Below are 17,361 nucleotides of genomic sequence, written 5' to 3'. Positions count from 1 at the left end.
TATTTTTTATATTTTTAACATTAAAACTGACTTGCGTGATTGAAGAACATTTTTCTGGATTTAAATAAAAGAAATTAAAACATGTTTCTCGTCTCTTTTTTTCCCCCCGGAACGATGTTTAAAACCGGAACTGTATTCAGGGGAACATATTTTGACGCCGGACCAATGGGTAGCCAAGCACACACTGCTCTAGGGGTGAGTGAGAAAGCTGAGAGGGTATAATAATTATTTTACGTTGTGGAGCTGTTGAATGAGATTTGAGGTTTAGTTTGACACACGCTGAGAAACAGAAGCAGGTTTCTGAAGCCTCGTAGCGGAGAGAAGTTCACCTGCAGCTGTAACGAGACAGCGGCCCAGTCCCAAATGGGAGCAGTTTTAATACGTAGTGCACAGCATAGTGTGTAGAAACCATTCGTGTATGTATACAGCACTTGGTGTAGGACGCTTCTAAAGTAGTAAGGAGTCATTTGAGATTGGCTCGTTGCCGTAAAGCACATTTAACCAGAATTTAAGCGATCACTTTATTCATTTAACTTAAAACAGCGCTGTTGAATGATCGCATCTGATTGGCCAGAAGGTGTTGATTAATTTTCTATTACAGCAGCTCTGACAATAGCTCCAGCTGTGAATCAGCTCCAGGCTTTCTGTTAATGTTTTAGTTCTAATACACTGTCATTTCTACTCTATATCACTAATTCACATAATCTAACTCTACATCACTAATTCACATAATCTAACTCTACATCACTAATTCACATAATCTAACTCTACATCACTAATTCACATAATCTAACCCTATATCACTAATTCACATAATCTAACTCTACATCACTAATTCACATAATCTAACCCTATATCACTAATTCACATAATCTAACTCTACATCACTAATTCACATAATCTAACTCTACATCACTAATTCACATAATCTAACTCTACATCACTAATTCACATAATCTAACTCTACATCACTAATTCACATAATCTAACTCTACATCACTAATTCACATAATCTAACTCTACATCACTAATTCACATAATCTAACTCTACATCACTAATTCACATAATCTAACCCTATATCACTAATTCACATAATCTAACTCTACATCACTAATTCACATAATCTAACCCTATATCACTAATTCACATAATCTAACTCTACATCACTAATTCACATAATCTAACTCTACATCACTAATTCACATAATCTAACTCTACATCACTAATTCACATAATCTAACTCTACTTCACTAATTCACATAATCTAACTCTATATCACTAATTCACATAATCTAACTCTATCACTAATTCACATAATCTAACTCTACATCACTAATTCACATAATCTAACCCTATATCACTAATTCACATAATCTAACTCTACATCACTAATTCACATAATCTAACTCTACATCACTAATTCACATAATCTAACTCTATCACTAATTCACATAATCTAACTCTATATCACTAATTCACATAATCTAACTCTATATCACTAATTCACATAATATAACTCTACATCACTAATTCACATAATCTAACTCTACATCACTAATTCACATAATCTAACTCTACATCACTAATTCACATAATCTAACTCTATCACTAATTCACATAATCTAACTCTATCACTAATTCACATAATCTAACTCTATCACTAATTCACATAATCTAACTCTATATCACTAATTCACATAATCTAACTCTACATCACTAATTCACATAATCTAACTCTACATCACTAATTCACATAATCTAACTCTACATCACTAATTCACATAATCTAACTCTATCACTAATTCACATAATCTAACTCTATATCACTAATTCACATAATCTAACTCTATATCACTAATTCACATAATATAACTCTACATCACTAATTCACATAATCTAACTCTACATCACTAATTCACATAATCTAACTCTACATCACTAATTCACATAATCTAACTCTATCACTAATTCACATAATCTAACTCTATCACTAATTCACATAATCTAACTCTATCACTAATTCACATAATCTAACTCTATATCACTAATTCACATAATCTAACTCTATATCACTAATTCACATAATCTAACTCTACATCACTAATTCACATAATCTAACCCTATATCACTAATTCACATAATCTAACCCTATATCACTAATTCACATAATCTAACTCTATCACTAATTCACATAATCTAACTCTATCACTAATTCACATAATCTAACTCTATCACTAATTCACATAATCTAACTCTACATCACTAATTCACATAATCTAACTCTACTTCACTAATTCACATAATCTAACTCTAATGATTACAACATGATATTTAACCAATAAAAATGTATAATCGTTCATATTGTGAAGCTTTCTGTGAGGAGACGTTTATTTAAATTATTATGGAAGGAGTCTCCAGTGTAGCCCCTTTGTAACAATCAGAGGTTAAAAAAATGGGAAGTTGCATTTTTTTTTCTTTTTTTTTTATTAAATTCAAGAGCTTCAAACTGTTATACAGTAAGTGATACATTACAGATGTTCCACAACTGTAAACAGATTAAAGTGTGATGTATCATTCTTTATTAAATAATAAAATGTAGTTGTTGGCTAATTGCTGTGGTATAAGAGGAATAAAACACTTCAAGACATACTCCAGGATGATGACACTGGGTCACACAAGCTCCAGCTGTCTGTTTATTTTAAAACAAAAAGTGCATTCAAAATTTCTTCCTAAATTGGCTGTGTACTTATGATAAATAACTGTGATTATAATTATACACCCCAACCACTAGCTAATAAAAGACTTGTTGCCATCATCTCCATTCATACTAGAACACAGTTTCTTTTATACTGTTTTTGGGACAGATTCTACGATGGACATGGAAAACCTGCTTACCAAAAGGTATCCCTGGAAAAGAATTGCCCAGGGTGCCATTAATTCTCCTTCACCGACCACTCTGTTCATCACAGCTGGTTCCACCCCTGTCCCCCGGTTCCTCCCCTGCTCAGACCGTCCAGCATGGCAGGAGAGAGCTAACCATACAGTCTTTGGCTGAAATGGGTTTCTCAGAGAGCCAGGCTGAGATGGTGTATGAAGCAGCGAATAAAACTCGCTGCAAGCATGACGTGCCGGTGTTGACTGTGCTCTTCAGCCTCGGCTTAAACCTGGAGATCCTGGAGAAATGTCCTGAGCTTTATTCTCTTAATGAAGCTCAGTTACAGCAGCGGGTTCTGAATCTAAGGAAGCTTGGCCTGCTTGAAGGTGAACAGCTTTTACTTTTACTTACTGTTTTATTTTACTTCATAATAAATGTCTTTCATTTATGGCTATTTAAATAAAATAAATTTCTTCCGTTTGTCATTATTATTATTATTATTATTATTGTTGTTGTTGTTGTTGTGGTTGTTATTATTATTATTTTTAAGTAGTTAATCATAACTGCTCTGTATCAGCTTAAAGGAGCGGTTTGGATTTTTTTACAGCCCATTGCTGCCTGTGATGCAAATTGAAATTGCAATGAAAACGTCAACAATCCTTTACACACCCAAATCCCAGCAACCCACTAAATGTCTTGAGCTGTGTGCACAAAGCCACAAAGTGACATGATAAACCTCTCTGACATTTATTTTCATGGGAAAGCAGGATATGGGGATCAAGCATGCTTTAACGGGGAACTCTGCAGGTGAAAGATCATGAAGTGTGCACACCCCTACATCCACAAATCACCTGATCGCATGTGATTAAAGTCATGTGATTCGGAGATTTTCGTGTAATGTGCACGCTGCTTTAAGTGGAGCAGAGCATTTTTTCAGAAGCCTTTTCTAAGGTGACTTTAGAAATTATTATAGGTCTTTTCAATATTTCCAGCTGTACCTTTAAGTATACCTTTATTCTATTAAAGGTGCGTGAATTTGTATGTTTGTAAATGTGGAGGATTAGAAACATCACTGAAGGTTTTAACGTTCATCTCAGTGCTGTATATTTCCAGACTGCTCCTCTTGTTCCGACATACGTATACTGGTTAAAAAAAAATCAATATAATATATCCACAAACATCTCATTTGTACTTGTGTACCCATAAACTCCTTCTACAGATCAGCAGGATTTGTATTCAGAACGTTCACAGAAGTCGTCATGGAAACAATGATTTATCTTTCATTTATCTTTCATTGACTTTTTGGAAATTGGATTTGTGAATAGAAACACAGAATGGCCTGAAATCGGCTCATAAACCCTGGTCTCTGTTTGTCAGGCAGTTTGCAGAGGGTGATAAGCCACTACCCTCGGATCCTGTCGTTTCCAGTGAAGAGGGTGAACACTGTGTCTCGGCTCCTCAGAGAGAAGTGCCAGTTCACCGCTCAGCAGATGGCAGACATCCTCCGAGACTCGCCGCATGTAGTGGAGGAAGAGCCAGCACGTCTGGAGTACATGTTTCAGGTGGGCAGAGTTTTTCTATATTATTCCATTCAGCTTTCTGCAACATTGTCATGGCAGGACATGCGTTTTTTCTTAAAAAAAAAAAAAAATGTCTGCAGTAGATTTGTTTGTTTCCATGATTTTCAACATGTGAAGCCGCCAGGTCAGATTTCTTACAAGATTCCTTAATTGACCAATAAAACATTCAGATTTAAAACCATCACATCATTATCGACTCACTTATTCACTCCTCTTCTGTCTATCTCTGGCTTTCTATATGAGTTAAGATGATTTTAAATATTATCTTCCAAGTCAGGGAGCCAGACAACAAACCAGCCAGTGTGGAGCAGACTGCACTTTGTCCTGACTTTTTATCCTGAATTTCACCCCTCACTTTATTATGCAGCAGATTTTATTGTACCCTGCTCTCTCTCTCTCTCTCTCTCTCTCTCTCTCTCTCTCTCACTCTCTCTCATCTTATTGCAGTACGTATATTTCCGCATGGGCTGTCGCCAGGCTGAGATGGTGAAGGCGAAGCTCTTCAGACTCTCCCTGGAGGAGCTGCGGTGTCGTCACAGCTTCCTGGAGCGCCGTGGACTGTACCAAACCCCTGACAAGAAGGGCCAGACACTTATACTCAACCCGCGCCTCAAAGACTTCCTCAGCGTCCCCGAGGAAATCTATCTCACCGATATCGCCAATGCCACACAGGAAGAGTTCGATGTGTTCCGGAAACTTGTGGCAAGAGAGCAGGAGGAAGAGGAGCAAGATGAAGAGTACAGCGATGATGATGATGATGATGATGAAAAGGATGATGATGATGATGATGATGATGATGAGGTCACACAGAGACACATGAGCTCCAAGAAGAAAACAAATCAGAGAGCCAAGATGCCAGAAAGACACTGATTCTCGAATGTAGCTTCATATTTCTGTTTCTGTGCAGTATGCCATATTGATATGGAAATAAATTGTCTCCTTGCATTTTACTGATTGCCTTTTCTAGTGTCCTGTGAATTGTGTGTGTAAATGCAGGAAAAAGCAGGAAGTTGATGAGCAAGATGTATCATAAAACCATTTGTGCAAACAAATCCCCAATGATGCCAAAGCATAATGATACTGCCACCAAACATGCAGTGTTCTCTTCTCAGGGAGGACTTCTCCTCTTGCCTGTGCTGAAGGATGGTAGTTTTCTGAGCTCTGCTTTGAAGTAAAGTGTTGCTGTGACAGGAAATTAGGCTGAAAACCCTGTGTGTAGCCATGGAGTGCCTGGAGAGCTGTGAGGTCGCGTGCGCGTTCACGCACCGGTTACAGCGCTGTTGCACTGCTCGGGCGCGCGCCAGAGTGCGTGTGCAGTGTGTGTGTAGTGTGTGTGTGTGTGTGTATCGATTCACACTCTGATGTGAATGAACGGACGGAATGGCTGTGTGAGAAAAAGGTAAGCGAGTGATCGTCATTTCTGTGGAATTGATCTGTGTGTGTGTGTGTGTGTGTGTGTGTGTGTTGCCTGGCTGAAAGTGAATGAAATCGATAGAATAGACGAGTCTTGAACTTAATGGCGCTTTCAGAGGACATCCTTTTGACTGTGTACACAGCAGCAGGTGCTCTCCTAGACTCGCAGCTTTCTCAGTGCTCAGAAGCAGAACAGCTCAGGAAGAGCACAAGAGGCTTTTTCCCTGCACTTCATTCAGAAAGGAGCTGGCAGTGTTCTTTCCAAATCCTAATAAATCAAATGAATTCACCAGCTGAGAAATTACATCCAACAGGGAAAAAAATGCTTCTTAATTTGTCAGATGTATTTGTTGTGAACAGTATCATCAAGACTTATGTATAGTGAAATGTTATGGTGAGGCTCAGGTAAAGTTCTTACATGGAGAATACGCTCATGTGATTTAAAAAATGGGCCCAAAATGGCATTTATTAAGCTTTTAGTGGACAGGCAATGAGCAAGAATTAAACAAAAAGATAAAGGAAGTTAGTATTGGAAGCTTTTCCCTTTAGTTTCTTTAAATGTTGTGGCTCTTGATGGGCTTCATCAGGTGTGGCAGAGAACCAAACAATCACTAATCTTTTAACATCCCTGAAGATATTTTTGGAAAATTTTGTACATCTAGTGTTTGAGTTTTACGTCAAACATTTTAATCATTATCATGCTTTTACTTCTGCATACAAGACTAAATCAGTGAATTTCTCTGTTTCTAGCTTTTCCGTAAACAAACAGTTCGCTGCAGCAAAAGTGAACGAGCAAATGGTGGCACAGGAGCTCTCAGGAGTGCATCTGCTTCATTCTTACTCATGACCAATGATTTGTTGTTAAGACTATTAAAAGCTTATTACTTTGCCTAGGCACAGAAAACACAACACACTTTTACATACTTTCACAATTACACACATATACACACACTAGAGCTTAAACAAATATGATCAAAATAGAATAAAATAAGTACTTAAAAATGCCATAAACAAAATACAGTATAACAAGTTTTATAACTACGTGAGGGAAATAGGGAGGAAAAAATGAGTTGTGTAAACAAGATAAGACAAAGTACTGTAATTAGACATAAATGATTATTTTATAATGCTAACAAATGACTTTCATGTTACTCTAACATCACTTTACCACTTTCCTTGTTCCCCACCCCAAGATAAAAAAATCAGTCGATGTGTGCCCTGCTATTTCTAATATTTAGGCTACATACAGTAAGAAGGCAGTTTGTTATAACCTTCCAAACCAGCACATATGAGCATCAAACCGAGCTTTACACACGTTTACACCTTCACATCCGTATTTCCTGTAATTTGGTTCTTTTCAGAAGCGGATATTCTGGGGGAGAGGAAAGCGGGTTAGTCACCTGACCATATTCTCCATTATTAAGGTCAGTATACACTATTTGGCATATGTACTTGTGATAACATGTATCTCTGAAAGATAAGAACAATATCTCAACTTATAATTAAATGTTGATAGCTTGTTATTTAACGCTGCAACATATCATTTTTCATTGTGAAAATGTGTAAATTGAGCTGTTGTGTCAGATATACTGTGAGTTTGAAAAAAAAGGTCTGCTTACTGTCATTAACAGCGTTGATGATAAAGTCGGTGTTATGCCAGACATTATAAGGAAGATGTTAACATGAAGAGTGGCAATGAAAAACTGATGCTCTGACATAGCAGAAGTGTGTAGAGCAGGTCTAATGCACAATACACTGGTGTAAATCATATTAGAAAACAAAGGACAACTACTGTTAATCTTTAAGCCAACAATCTCCAGCGAAAATAAATCTGTCATAGCGGGAATGAGTCTATTGATAATGCTTTTGGGAATCTCTCGTGGATTCTGATTTATCCATGATGTTGCAGGTTTCTAGCCCAGGTTTCTAAGAACAGTATTATACCAGTCTCACACTTTTTAACCGACCGTAATTGTAAATAGGTACTTTATGAGGCCAGACAGGGTCCCTGGAGGACTAGTGGTTAGACCACAGCTCTCTCACTGCCGCAGTCCGGGTTCAATTCCTGGCCAGGGAACCAACACCAGCCACTGGGGTAACATAAAATTGGGAAGGGTTGTGTCATTAAGGGCATCTGGCACAAAAACTTTGTCAGATCAAATACATGGACCAATGATCCATTGTGGTGATCCCTAACAGGAGCAACCAAAAGAAGAACGACAACTGAGCTACATGGTTTTAAGACTTTAACATGAAAGGCATCTATTCAACACTGTATTTACATATTCAGCTGATGCTTTTATGCAAAGCAACTTACAGTTGCAACAGGATGTAACTGAGCAGTTGATGGTTAAGGGTTTTGTTCAAGGGCCCAACAGTAGCAGCTTGGTGATGCTGGGGTTTGAGCTCTTCTGATAAGAAGCCCAGTTACCCAGTGGCACCTGAGCCACCCCACCACTGCCTTATTTATTCACATGCTTTCTTTACCTTAGCTCTTTGTATTTGGAATAAAACAGTGACAGTCTATTGGCTTAGTCTGTAATTTATTCTGGAACTTTTTGTTAACTTTTGTTTATGGATTTTTAATTAATATGATATTGAACTTCACAGAAAAATTCATGAGTGACAAAAGACAGTCTTGCTCTTTTTTAGGAGCTAACAGCAAAACCTGACTGTTTCAGATCATTGAAAAGTTTTTCTCACATTAAGTTTCTGGTGATTTGAGTAGTCTCTTTAGTGCTTCGAAACTATGAGACTGTAAGAGGCTAATGTTACTAACAAGTAATAGAAGTGTTACCAAAAATGTAATTTTTTTTAATTAGCCTAGAAACTTTAGACACCAAGCATATTTAAAATTGTCAGTTTTGTGGCTTTTTCTTCAGTCCCAGTGCCCTTTAAGCCACAAGAAAATCCACTGATTTGACATGAAGTGCTGAAGTAAGCAAAGTCGGTGTAGTCACTGAAAAAGAAATACCTTCATGCAAATGTTAACTTTCCTGGGTTTTTGTCCTTTAGGTAGAACCTGAACCTGTTCATCCTGAAGGCTCCTATCTGAAAAGAAGACAGTAATACACAAAGATGAATTATTCTTTCCTCTCTGTTATGACTCATACGTGGTTCCAGGTCATGCAGAGTGAAGGAATGAATTTCCTCCTCATCCCTGCTGTTCTCCTCACTACTGTCACTCTGGTGATAAACCCATTACTCCTCTTCTGCATCTTCTACAATCCATCTCTCCGACAGGAAACGCGCTACCTCCTCCTGGCCAATACACTGCTATCGGACATCCTCTTCCTCATCTTCAACCTCACCAACGTCTCCTATAATGTGCTGGACATGGAACTGCACTACATATTCTGTGAGTTCTTAATGGTTGCCACTGTCACTACATACTGCTCCTCTGTGTTAACTGTCACACTGATGGTCATTGACACGTTTATGGCCGTGCGTTGGCCACTGCGCTACAATGAAATCCTGCCTCTGTCACGAGTAAAGAAGATAGTCGGGTTGGTGTGGGCCATAGCCGCGTCATATCCACTCTCACTGCTGGTGGTGATGGCGGTCAAAAAACAGGGCAACCCAGAGAACCTGAAGATGTGTCTGGTGCTGCTCACTCTAGTGTCCCTGGAAAAAGACATTAAAGTCAGCCTGCATATCTACTTCAGCGTGTGGGTGATTTTCTGCACTATGCTGATCCTCTACTGCTACATCCGTCTCTACATGGTCACCAGGAGCTCTGGGATATGGTGCAATCGCTACTCACGAGCCCGGCTGACTCTGCTAGCACACACTGTGATGTTGCTAATATACTTCATACCCGGTTTGGTGTTTACAGTGGAGCTTATGCTGTTTGATTTGTTATTTAAGCATCTGCCCTTGGCTGTGTGGATCAATACAGCGAATCTAGCTGTGCTGATGGTTGTGCCATGTGCTTGCACCCCCTACCTTTATGGCTTGCGTTACCGGGAGGTCTATGAGACGGTTCAGCTGGTGCTGTGGAAAAGATGGCTCAGCCAGAACACAAACACTTCACCAACACCAACAGGCCAAATATGAATGGAATCTAGCAGGGTGCAAAACAATACAGTGGGATTCTTGCCTTGCTAATTTCTACTGTTATATAAAGAAATCTATCCAAAAATGATCTATGATTGCTCATGATTCGTAACAGACTGTTTGTGTGAAAGGTTTACACCTTTCATTAATTAGCATGTGTGAGGAAAGTGACTCTTTTTTCTCATCATGGTAGCACCTCCCCGTTGTTAAGAACTGCTGCTTTAAATATAAAGACTGTCCTGTGCTCATCCCAGGGCTCTTATTCAAAATATACTCATACCGAACATCCTTTCAGCACACTTTATCCTGTTTCACTTTTTAATATACAGTTGTAGAAGAGTAATGATTTATAAAACCCACTATTAGGTGTCACCCAGGATGGGTTCCCTTTTGAGTCTGGTTCCTCTCAAGGGTTCTTCCTCATGTTGTCTCAGGGAGTTTTTCCTTGCTCCTATTGCCACTGGCTTGCTCATTAGGGATCTAAATCTATAGCTGGATTTCTGTAAAGCTACTTCGTGACAATCTCTAAATCATGTCAACGCTGGAAACAGGTATGGCCGCCACGGATTACAACACCCAACAGCCACAGAAACCGTCACGTTCACGTTCACGTTCACGAGCTTACTGATCAGACAAACCTGAACTCATTCACTAATCACAGCATGCAAGGACTACACGCCATGTAAGGACTCTCACACCAACCAGTCATTGCAGAGTATACGCTCTGTCGTTACCAAGCCTTTTATTCAGTCATAATCTCTTCTGGTTTTGATCTCGTTTCTGGTTTTCATGTTTTTGCTCATTGTCTAGCCTTGTTTATGCTGATCGTACATCTCCTGACCTTTGGTTTTGGATCTGTCTGCAAGCATGAGAAATAAAGCTTTTGTTTACCTGCACCTGCTTCCGTATCTGCTGCCTGACACTCTATCTGTTAAAAGTGCTATACAAATAAAAACTGAATATAACAGTATACAATTTTTCATAAACTGATCACATTTGGCTCTTATGGAGCCACGGGAAAATGTCGTTAACAGGTTAGGTTTATGTGGTTCAGGCACAAAAATGCTTCTCTGAGTATATCAACAGGACGACTACAAAGATTAACATTATTATGTTACCTGTTTTGACTAGCTGTTATCTGATATGCCATTCATTGTCTTACTTTCACTTTTATTTGTACTAGGTTTTACTTTTCCAATTAAATAATATATTTTTAATGGCTACATAGTAAACATAACTGATGGTTCATTAAATCCCTGTTCAACAAAATTATGTTTTAAAAACATTTCCTACTTGTACTCAATTACTTTTTTTTTTTTTTTTAATAAAGAACTGTCAATATGCTTTAATTTATTTACAGAAGTAGATTAAGTTATACAACAGGCCTAGTTATGGCTAAGCTATCTGTTTTTATATCTACGTGTAGTGGGAGAGCTCACTCGGCTCCATTTACCTGCAAAGTGATGTTTACCCTCATCTCCACCTCCATGGAAACATGACCAAAACCGTTCAATATCACCTGGCTCACACACTTGCTTTCTTTCTGCAGTGAGGAGAAGCGTGAATTGCCAGTGCTGAACACTTGCTTACGCAGATTTAAGTAGAAATGGAGGCTCTTCTACACGGGCGAACAGAGAGGCTCTTCATGGCTGCGGAGGATTTCATACTGTCTCTTTTGTGTACATTTGGTGATTGGTACAACAGCTCGGGACAGGCAGAGCGTCTCGGCCGACAGTTTGCCCTGACTAACACCTCTCATACTGCAATGGAGTTGTTTGTTCAGGAGTGGCAGGTTTTTCTCCCTCCTCGGCATATGAGGCTATTCCAGATCTGCCCCATCCTAGGATTTCTGGCTGTCTTTTTAACCACGCCAATTATCCTGGCCCGGATCCTGTCCCGAGCTCACTTGCGGCAGCAGACCCGCTACCTTCTCCTGGCCAATGCCTTGCTTAGTGACCTACTCTTTGTGGCTCTCTACATGCTAACCACCTGTTTGAATGCAGCCACTGTGCTGATGTCAGACTTGGCCTGTGCTGCCATGCTCTTCCTGTTGAGCACCTTTTACAGTTGTGGGATCTTCAGCTCCACTGCCATAGTGCTGGACACTTCCTTGGCTATATTAACACCATTGCGTTATGCTATGCTGTGGCCGGTCTCCAGAACCTATGCAGCTGTCTCCACTGTCTGGGCCATTTCTGTCTTCTTCCCCGCTGCATCTGTGGGTCTCTTCCTGTGGTACCATGTGATGAGCCCCTGCGCCCAACACATATGCTCTTTGCCTCTGGTGCTAGTGCTAACTGTTAGCCACTCGAAGCCCCTCCAGGTGTGCATGTTGCTAACTGTCACAGCCTTACTAATCACCCTGCTGCTGGTGGTCTCTGGTTATGTTGTACTGTACTGTTATACCAACAAGTCCGCAGTGCGGAGAGGAGAGCGGTCGTCCCGGGCTAAAGGAACATTTCTTGTGCACTATCTCCACCTGTTCCTGTCTGTGTGTCCCATGCTGCTACTGGTCATCGAGTTGCTGCTGTACAGCTACAGCAGTGAGCTACATCCCAGTGCACTCCTCTGGGTCTCGCTGGTGCTGTGCAACGTCCTGCTGGTTTTGCCCAAAGCCTTGGCACCCTACCTGTACGGACTCAGGTACAGGGACCTGCGTGAGGCTCTGCTGGATTTCTTTCGGCTGAATAGACCTAGGGCCATCACGCCTGTGATGTGATTGCTAAAACAATTCTATCATTTTTATGAAGATTGTGTAAAGGATGTTCAGTAGACCATTTAAGTTTCCTTAGACTTACCCTGCTAAAGATTTCAACTGCTGTCCTAATTCTGATAAAATTCAATTCATTTCACTTTTATTTGTATAGCGCTTTTAACAATGGACATTGACACAAAGCAGCTTTACAGAAAGCATATGATAAAAACATATTTGTACACTGCCCCAGTACTGTATCCTATTCCTTTTAGAAGTATGCAGTGTACTATGCAGTATCATTTGGTAAATAACACTAAGCATTTATGTGACTACCAATTAGTCACCCATAGATGCAGTTTCCATACAATTAGAGATTTTTTTTTGTTTGATTGGATACATGATAATGGAGTGGAGCAGATCCCCACGCTGGTTTTGGAAGCTGTTGGTTTCGCTCTGCCTGTTTTTATCATGCCCTCCTTTATCTATATGTGCCAATCTACTACAATTCTTTCTAAGCCTTAAATAAGTATATGTGTCCTGTGTTTTGTCATATTCTAAATTAAGAGTATATCCACAGCACTGAATAAATCAAGATTCGAGGTTTATTTGTCACATGTGCATTCATTGCAGGCACAAATGCAATGAAATGAAATGCAGTAACTCCAAAACCTAGAAGAACATCAAACAGGATAACTATAAGCTGTTGTTAGTTAGCATGATCATGTTCACATAGGCTATAAATAAACTAATGTACATTTTTCAGTTACCTACAACATTTTTTGATGAAATCTTGGCACTGTAATAGTTTTCAAGTGTCTAACTGCTGCCATTGTTTCTTTTCTTGAATAGTTTGTCACTTTTTTATGAACTGGCTGTGCACTTGGAAAATGGGTTGTACATCTTCTGGGTATCTTTTATTTATTTCTTTTTGCATACTGTGTACATTCAAGTTGTTCACATGTTGTTTACTAGATACTGCTTTTGAACAGGGTATGAATAATATGCATACTTCACTATACTATAGTAACTATAGTACTATACAGTACTACAGACTGGTGACAGTTTAAAGGAAAACCGGTGTCTGTGTTGTGCTGTAGTGGTCATTTTACTCTCATGGTCTACTTGTCCCCTTAGAGGGAAGAGTCATTGTGAATTAATACTAAGTTATTCGGACTGATCACCTTTATCCTATGAAGAAACAGGTCTACACTGAAGGGAGTGGTCTCTTCCACGATGACAGTGTGCTCTTCACACTCACCACATCTCAACCTACAGGAGGAGTTCACCTACAGGAGATTTCAGACCCACTTTAGATTTTAGACTGTTCTGGCAGCTTGTTGTGGCCCAATACCTTACAAAGACACTTTATGTTAGTTTTTCCTTTCGTTTGTCACTTGTCTGTCTGTTCCTAGAGAAAAGAAAACGTGGACTGGATAGAGAACTGCATGGACTGGTTTAAGATTATGAGGTTTACATGTCACCAGTTTCCACCATTAGCGTCATGCTAATATGTATAAAAAATGTTTTCTGTACTGGATCAGCAATTATGGCTGAGTTTATTATTCAATTCAATTCAATTTTATTTGTATAGCACTTTTAAGAGTGAACATTGTCTCAAAGCAGCTTTACAGAACATAAGAAACAAAAAGCATGCAAACAGAAACAAAAACATGCAAACAGTCCTAGATGTTAGACAAAATTATCCCTAGTGAGCAAGCCTGAGGCGACTGAGGCGACTGTGGCAAGGAAAAGCTCCCTTAGATGATATGAGGAAGAAACCTTGAGAGGAACCAGACTCAAAAGGGAACCCATCCTCATTTGGGTGACACTGGAGAGTGTGGTATGAACAATGTCCTTTCTGTATTTATTTATAGTCATGTAGGTTGTTGTCTTCCTCAAAGTCCTCAAAGTCCACATAGGGTTAGCAGCGTTGCTTTGAATACCCAAATCCTCACGAGGCAGAAACCGGCTGGAGCAGGTCCATCTCTGGATGCCTCAGGATCCTCATAGGGTTGGCCTCGTCTACTGGAGCTGGCACAATCTCTATGTGCCTCGGGGATGGGTAGAAGAAGGAAAACAAGTGGAAAGGAATTAGCATAGTTGCTGTTTATAATATTAGTAAGCCCTAAATCATAATGTGCAATTAATCAGATGTACTGAAGTACAAGGTTATGGTATGTATTAAGTGTATGCCTGGCTAAAGATATATGTCTTTAATCTACGTTTGAACTGGGAGACTGTGTCTGAGCCCCGAACACTGTCAGGAAGGCTATTCCAAAGTTTAGGAGCTAAATACGAAAACGCTCTACCTCCTTTTGTAGACTTTGATATTCTGGAAACTACCAGAAGTCTGGAGTTTTGAGATCTTAAGCAGCGTGGTGGATTGTGATGTGTTAGAAGACTGGCTAGATACGTGGGAGCTAAACCATTTAAAGCCTTGTACGTAAGTAGTGCTAGTTTATAATCAATTCTAAACTTAACAGGTAGCCAGTGCAGGGATGATATTCAAGGATATGTTTCTGAATATGCAATGTTTCTGAAGAGTGCAGCGGCATTGGGGTTTTTTTTATGCCTTTTTCCACATGCTTTTGTAATTTTACTCATATGATTCTGGGCAAAATTAACTGTTGGTATTAAACTGATATTTTTCCTTGCCACTGTCAGCTCTGGCTTAGTCATTAGGGACCTAAATCTGGATTTCTTTAAAGCTGCTTAGTGACAGTGTCTACTATTAGGTTGAAAATGAAATAAAAATAACATTGAACTAAATATAAATTAGCAGCCTAATGGGTCGATTTCTTAAAGAGAGAAATCAGAAGCATCTAAAAGTTGATTCTATAAATCCATTACATCTATGTAACACTTGGTAGATCTAGGTTTCTGGAACATTGGTTCTATTTTTTGGTTTTCATGTCATCCATTTGCAAATATGCTTCCAGAACTTAAATTAAATGCCCTGCACCCACTGGCATCTAATTCATATTTCTGTATTTCCTCTATTTCATATCAGTATAACACAGATAAGTCAGTATATTTAAAACAACAACAACAGAGGGCGATAGTGGCTTGCGAAACAGGATGTTGACAGATAAACTAATTACTGAAGTGAGGTTAATTTCAGTGGTAACATTTAACTTATGCAGACACAATGTGGGAAGCTTAATCTGTCACTGTCAACAATTGCTGAGAGTTATAACCCTCAGTGTCCCACTAACTAGCTGTAAACCTTCCTATTCAGTCAGCATAAAATGTGAAATTATAACAATCTAGTTTTCCAAAGTACTGCATACAACTGCATCCAAGCTTGTGACCATGCACTGATATATAAAAAAATAGCATAAGAGAACCAGAACCTGTTGAATAAGCTGGTGAAGGCTTAAATGTCCTGCAGATGTGTGCTGTGTTGCCCATCAAATATCCCTGTAATGTGCCAGATTTTAACTTATTGCTCTGACATTAAACTGGAATATGGCAGGTTTTCCTGCTGTTTTCCTGTCATGTTTAATCACTATTAAAATTCTGTGCCCTTTCATTCTGTGCCCTTTCACTGAAAAATATAAATCACCCTCTGAAACTTCAGATAAAACATACACTGGCTTTAGCGATTAAATTATGAAAACTCTGTGCATTGTCAACAGAAGGCCTGGCCACCGGAGACTAAGGCAAGCATGGAAGCATTTTTGCAAGCATTTGCTAAGTAGTAATTCAGCCATTATTCAGGTTCTAAAGGTTTTAATAGTTTTTTAATAGTTCAGCCAAAAATTTCATTTACACCATTTTCTCTAACCCCATCACATAAAACTGCATGCCTCAACAGACATAACTTGGCCAGTCTATAAATACAATTTGTATATAAGCTGTTTCATAAAACAGCAAAATAAGTCAAATATAAAGATAACATTGGAAATAATATTTCCTCCAAATCCACCGTCAATTTCTGGAAATCATGAAGTGGCATCTTCTCTATAGGTCTGCATGTAGTTTAACATGTAATGATTTAGACATGTGATTTACCTTAACCTTATATCTCTAGTATAAAAGTACACAAAATGAGCGAACTTTGGACACCAGATATGTTTGGTTGATGACTACGTTTGGTTTACATTCAGTAGTGTTTCTTTAACTTCAAGGGAATTTGAAATTCCTGCTACAGGCTCGTCAGGATGCCTTTCATAACCAGTCGGGATAAAAGGTGGCAGCAGAGAACCACCAGCGGTTTCCAGGGCTCTGCTTTTTTCTGTTCACTACCAAGTGACACTGAATGCTTGAAAATCTGTTCAGGCAAATTATTAAGCAAAATGAAACGTTACTGTAACTGTTCTCAATGTTTTTGATAACATGTGATTACTAATCTTGGTCGATATCAGGATTACTAAGGGTTTACTAATCAACAGCCTACTGTATGATGTCATAGATTTTAAACATTTCATCCATTCATTGACTCTCCTGCCAATGTTTTATATAAACAGTAATCAGTATACATTAGTGTTACTGTTCTCCACATTGACCCCTAGTGATCTGGGTTTTTTAAGCAGTTGAGGCACTATTTCAGCTCCATTAACTACTATCACTTGTATAGAAATGGGTTTAATCTAATCCTTAATAATTAACCATTAATAATTGAGCTAATTAATTAAAAAGTATTAATAATATCACTGTAAGAATACAAGTGTTACGATAAAAATGTTATTCAGACTACAATAACACAGTGGTTTAGGTTACATGAGTGGAAATTCAAGAA

The 17,361-nt window shown here is 38.8% G+C and overlaps 3 protein-coding genes across 3 annotated transcripts; all 3 read left to right on the top strand.

Moving 5' to 3' along the window:
- The first annotated feature begins 97 nt into the window (after positions 1-97).
- On the top strand, positions 98-5,406 carry mterf4 (mitochondrial transcription termination factor 4). The gene is made up of 4 exons (XM_026925597.3): positions 98-195; positions 2,866-3,262; positions 4,254-4,438; positions 4,904-5,406. The coding sequence occupies exons 1-4, from the start codon at positions 115-117 to the stop codon at positions 5,324-5,326; spliced, it is 1,086 nt and encodes a 361-aa protein (XP_026781398.3). The 5' UTR covers positions 98-114; the 3' UTR covers positions 5,327-5,406.
- A 3,469-nt stretch (positions 5,407-8,875) lies between these two features.
- On the top strand, positions 8,876-10,804 carry LOC113533463 (probable G-protein coupled receptor 148). Its single transcript, XM_026925619.3, has one exon. It carries the CDS (start codon positions 8,948-8,950, stop codon positions 9,923-9,925), a length of 978 nt encoding a protein of 325 aa, XP_026781420.2. The 5' UTR covers positions 8,876-8,947; the 3' UTR covers positions 9,926-10,804.
- A 599-nt stretch (positions 10,805-11,403) lies between these two features.
- LOC113533462 (probable G-protein coupled receptor 148) lies at positions 11,404-12,644 on the top strand. The gene has a single exon (XM_026925617.3). The coding sequence runs from the start codon at positions 11,532-11,534 to the stop codon at positions 12,642-12,644; it is 1,113 nt and encodes a 370-aa protein (XP_026781418.2). The 5' UTR covers positions 11,404-11,531.
- Positions 12,645-17,361: the final 4,717 nt, after the last annotated feature.

Source organism: Pangasianodon hypophthalmus, chromosome 21 (genome assembly GCF_027358585.1).
Source record: "Pangasianodon hypophthalmus isolate fPanHyp1 chromosome 21, fPanHyp1.pri, whole genome shotgun sequence".
Classification (NCBI taxonomy): domain Eukaryota; kingdom Metazoa; phylum Chordata; class Actinopteri; order Siluriformes; family Pangasiidae; genus Pangasianodon; species Pangasianodon hypophthalmus.
Note: the sequence above shows the minus strand (reverse complement) of the source record. Positions and strands in the feature narration are given on the sequence as shown.

What these genes read in the sequence shown, in the direction of transcription:
- mterf4 (XM_026925597.3), top strand. Translation starts at nt 115, where the DNA reads ATGTTTAAAACCGGAACTGTATTCAGGGGAACATATTTTGACGCCGGA. An exon ending in AAGCACACACTGCTCTAGGG is followed by an intron (nt 196 to 2,865) that starts GTGAGTGAGAAA and finishes TTTTTGGGACAG; the next exon opens with ATTCTACGATGGACATGGAA. An exon ending in GAAGCTTGGCCTGCTTGAAG is followed by an intron (nt 3,263 to 4,253) that starts GTGAACAGCTTT and finishes TCTGTTTGTCAG; the next exon opens with GCAGTTTGCAGAGGGTGATA.
- LOC113533463 (XM_026925619.3), top strand. Translation starts at nt 8,948, where the DNA reads ATGAATTATTCTTTCCTCTCTGTTATGACTCATACGTGGTTCCAGGTC.
- LOC113533462 (XM_026925617.3), top strand. Translation starts at nt 11,532, where the DNA reads ATGGAGGCTCTTCTACACGGGCGAACAGAGAGGCTCTTCATGGCTGCG.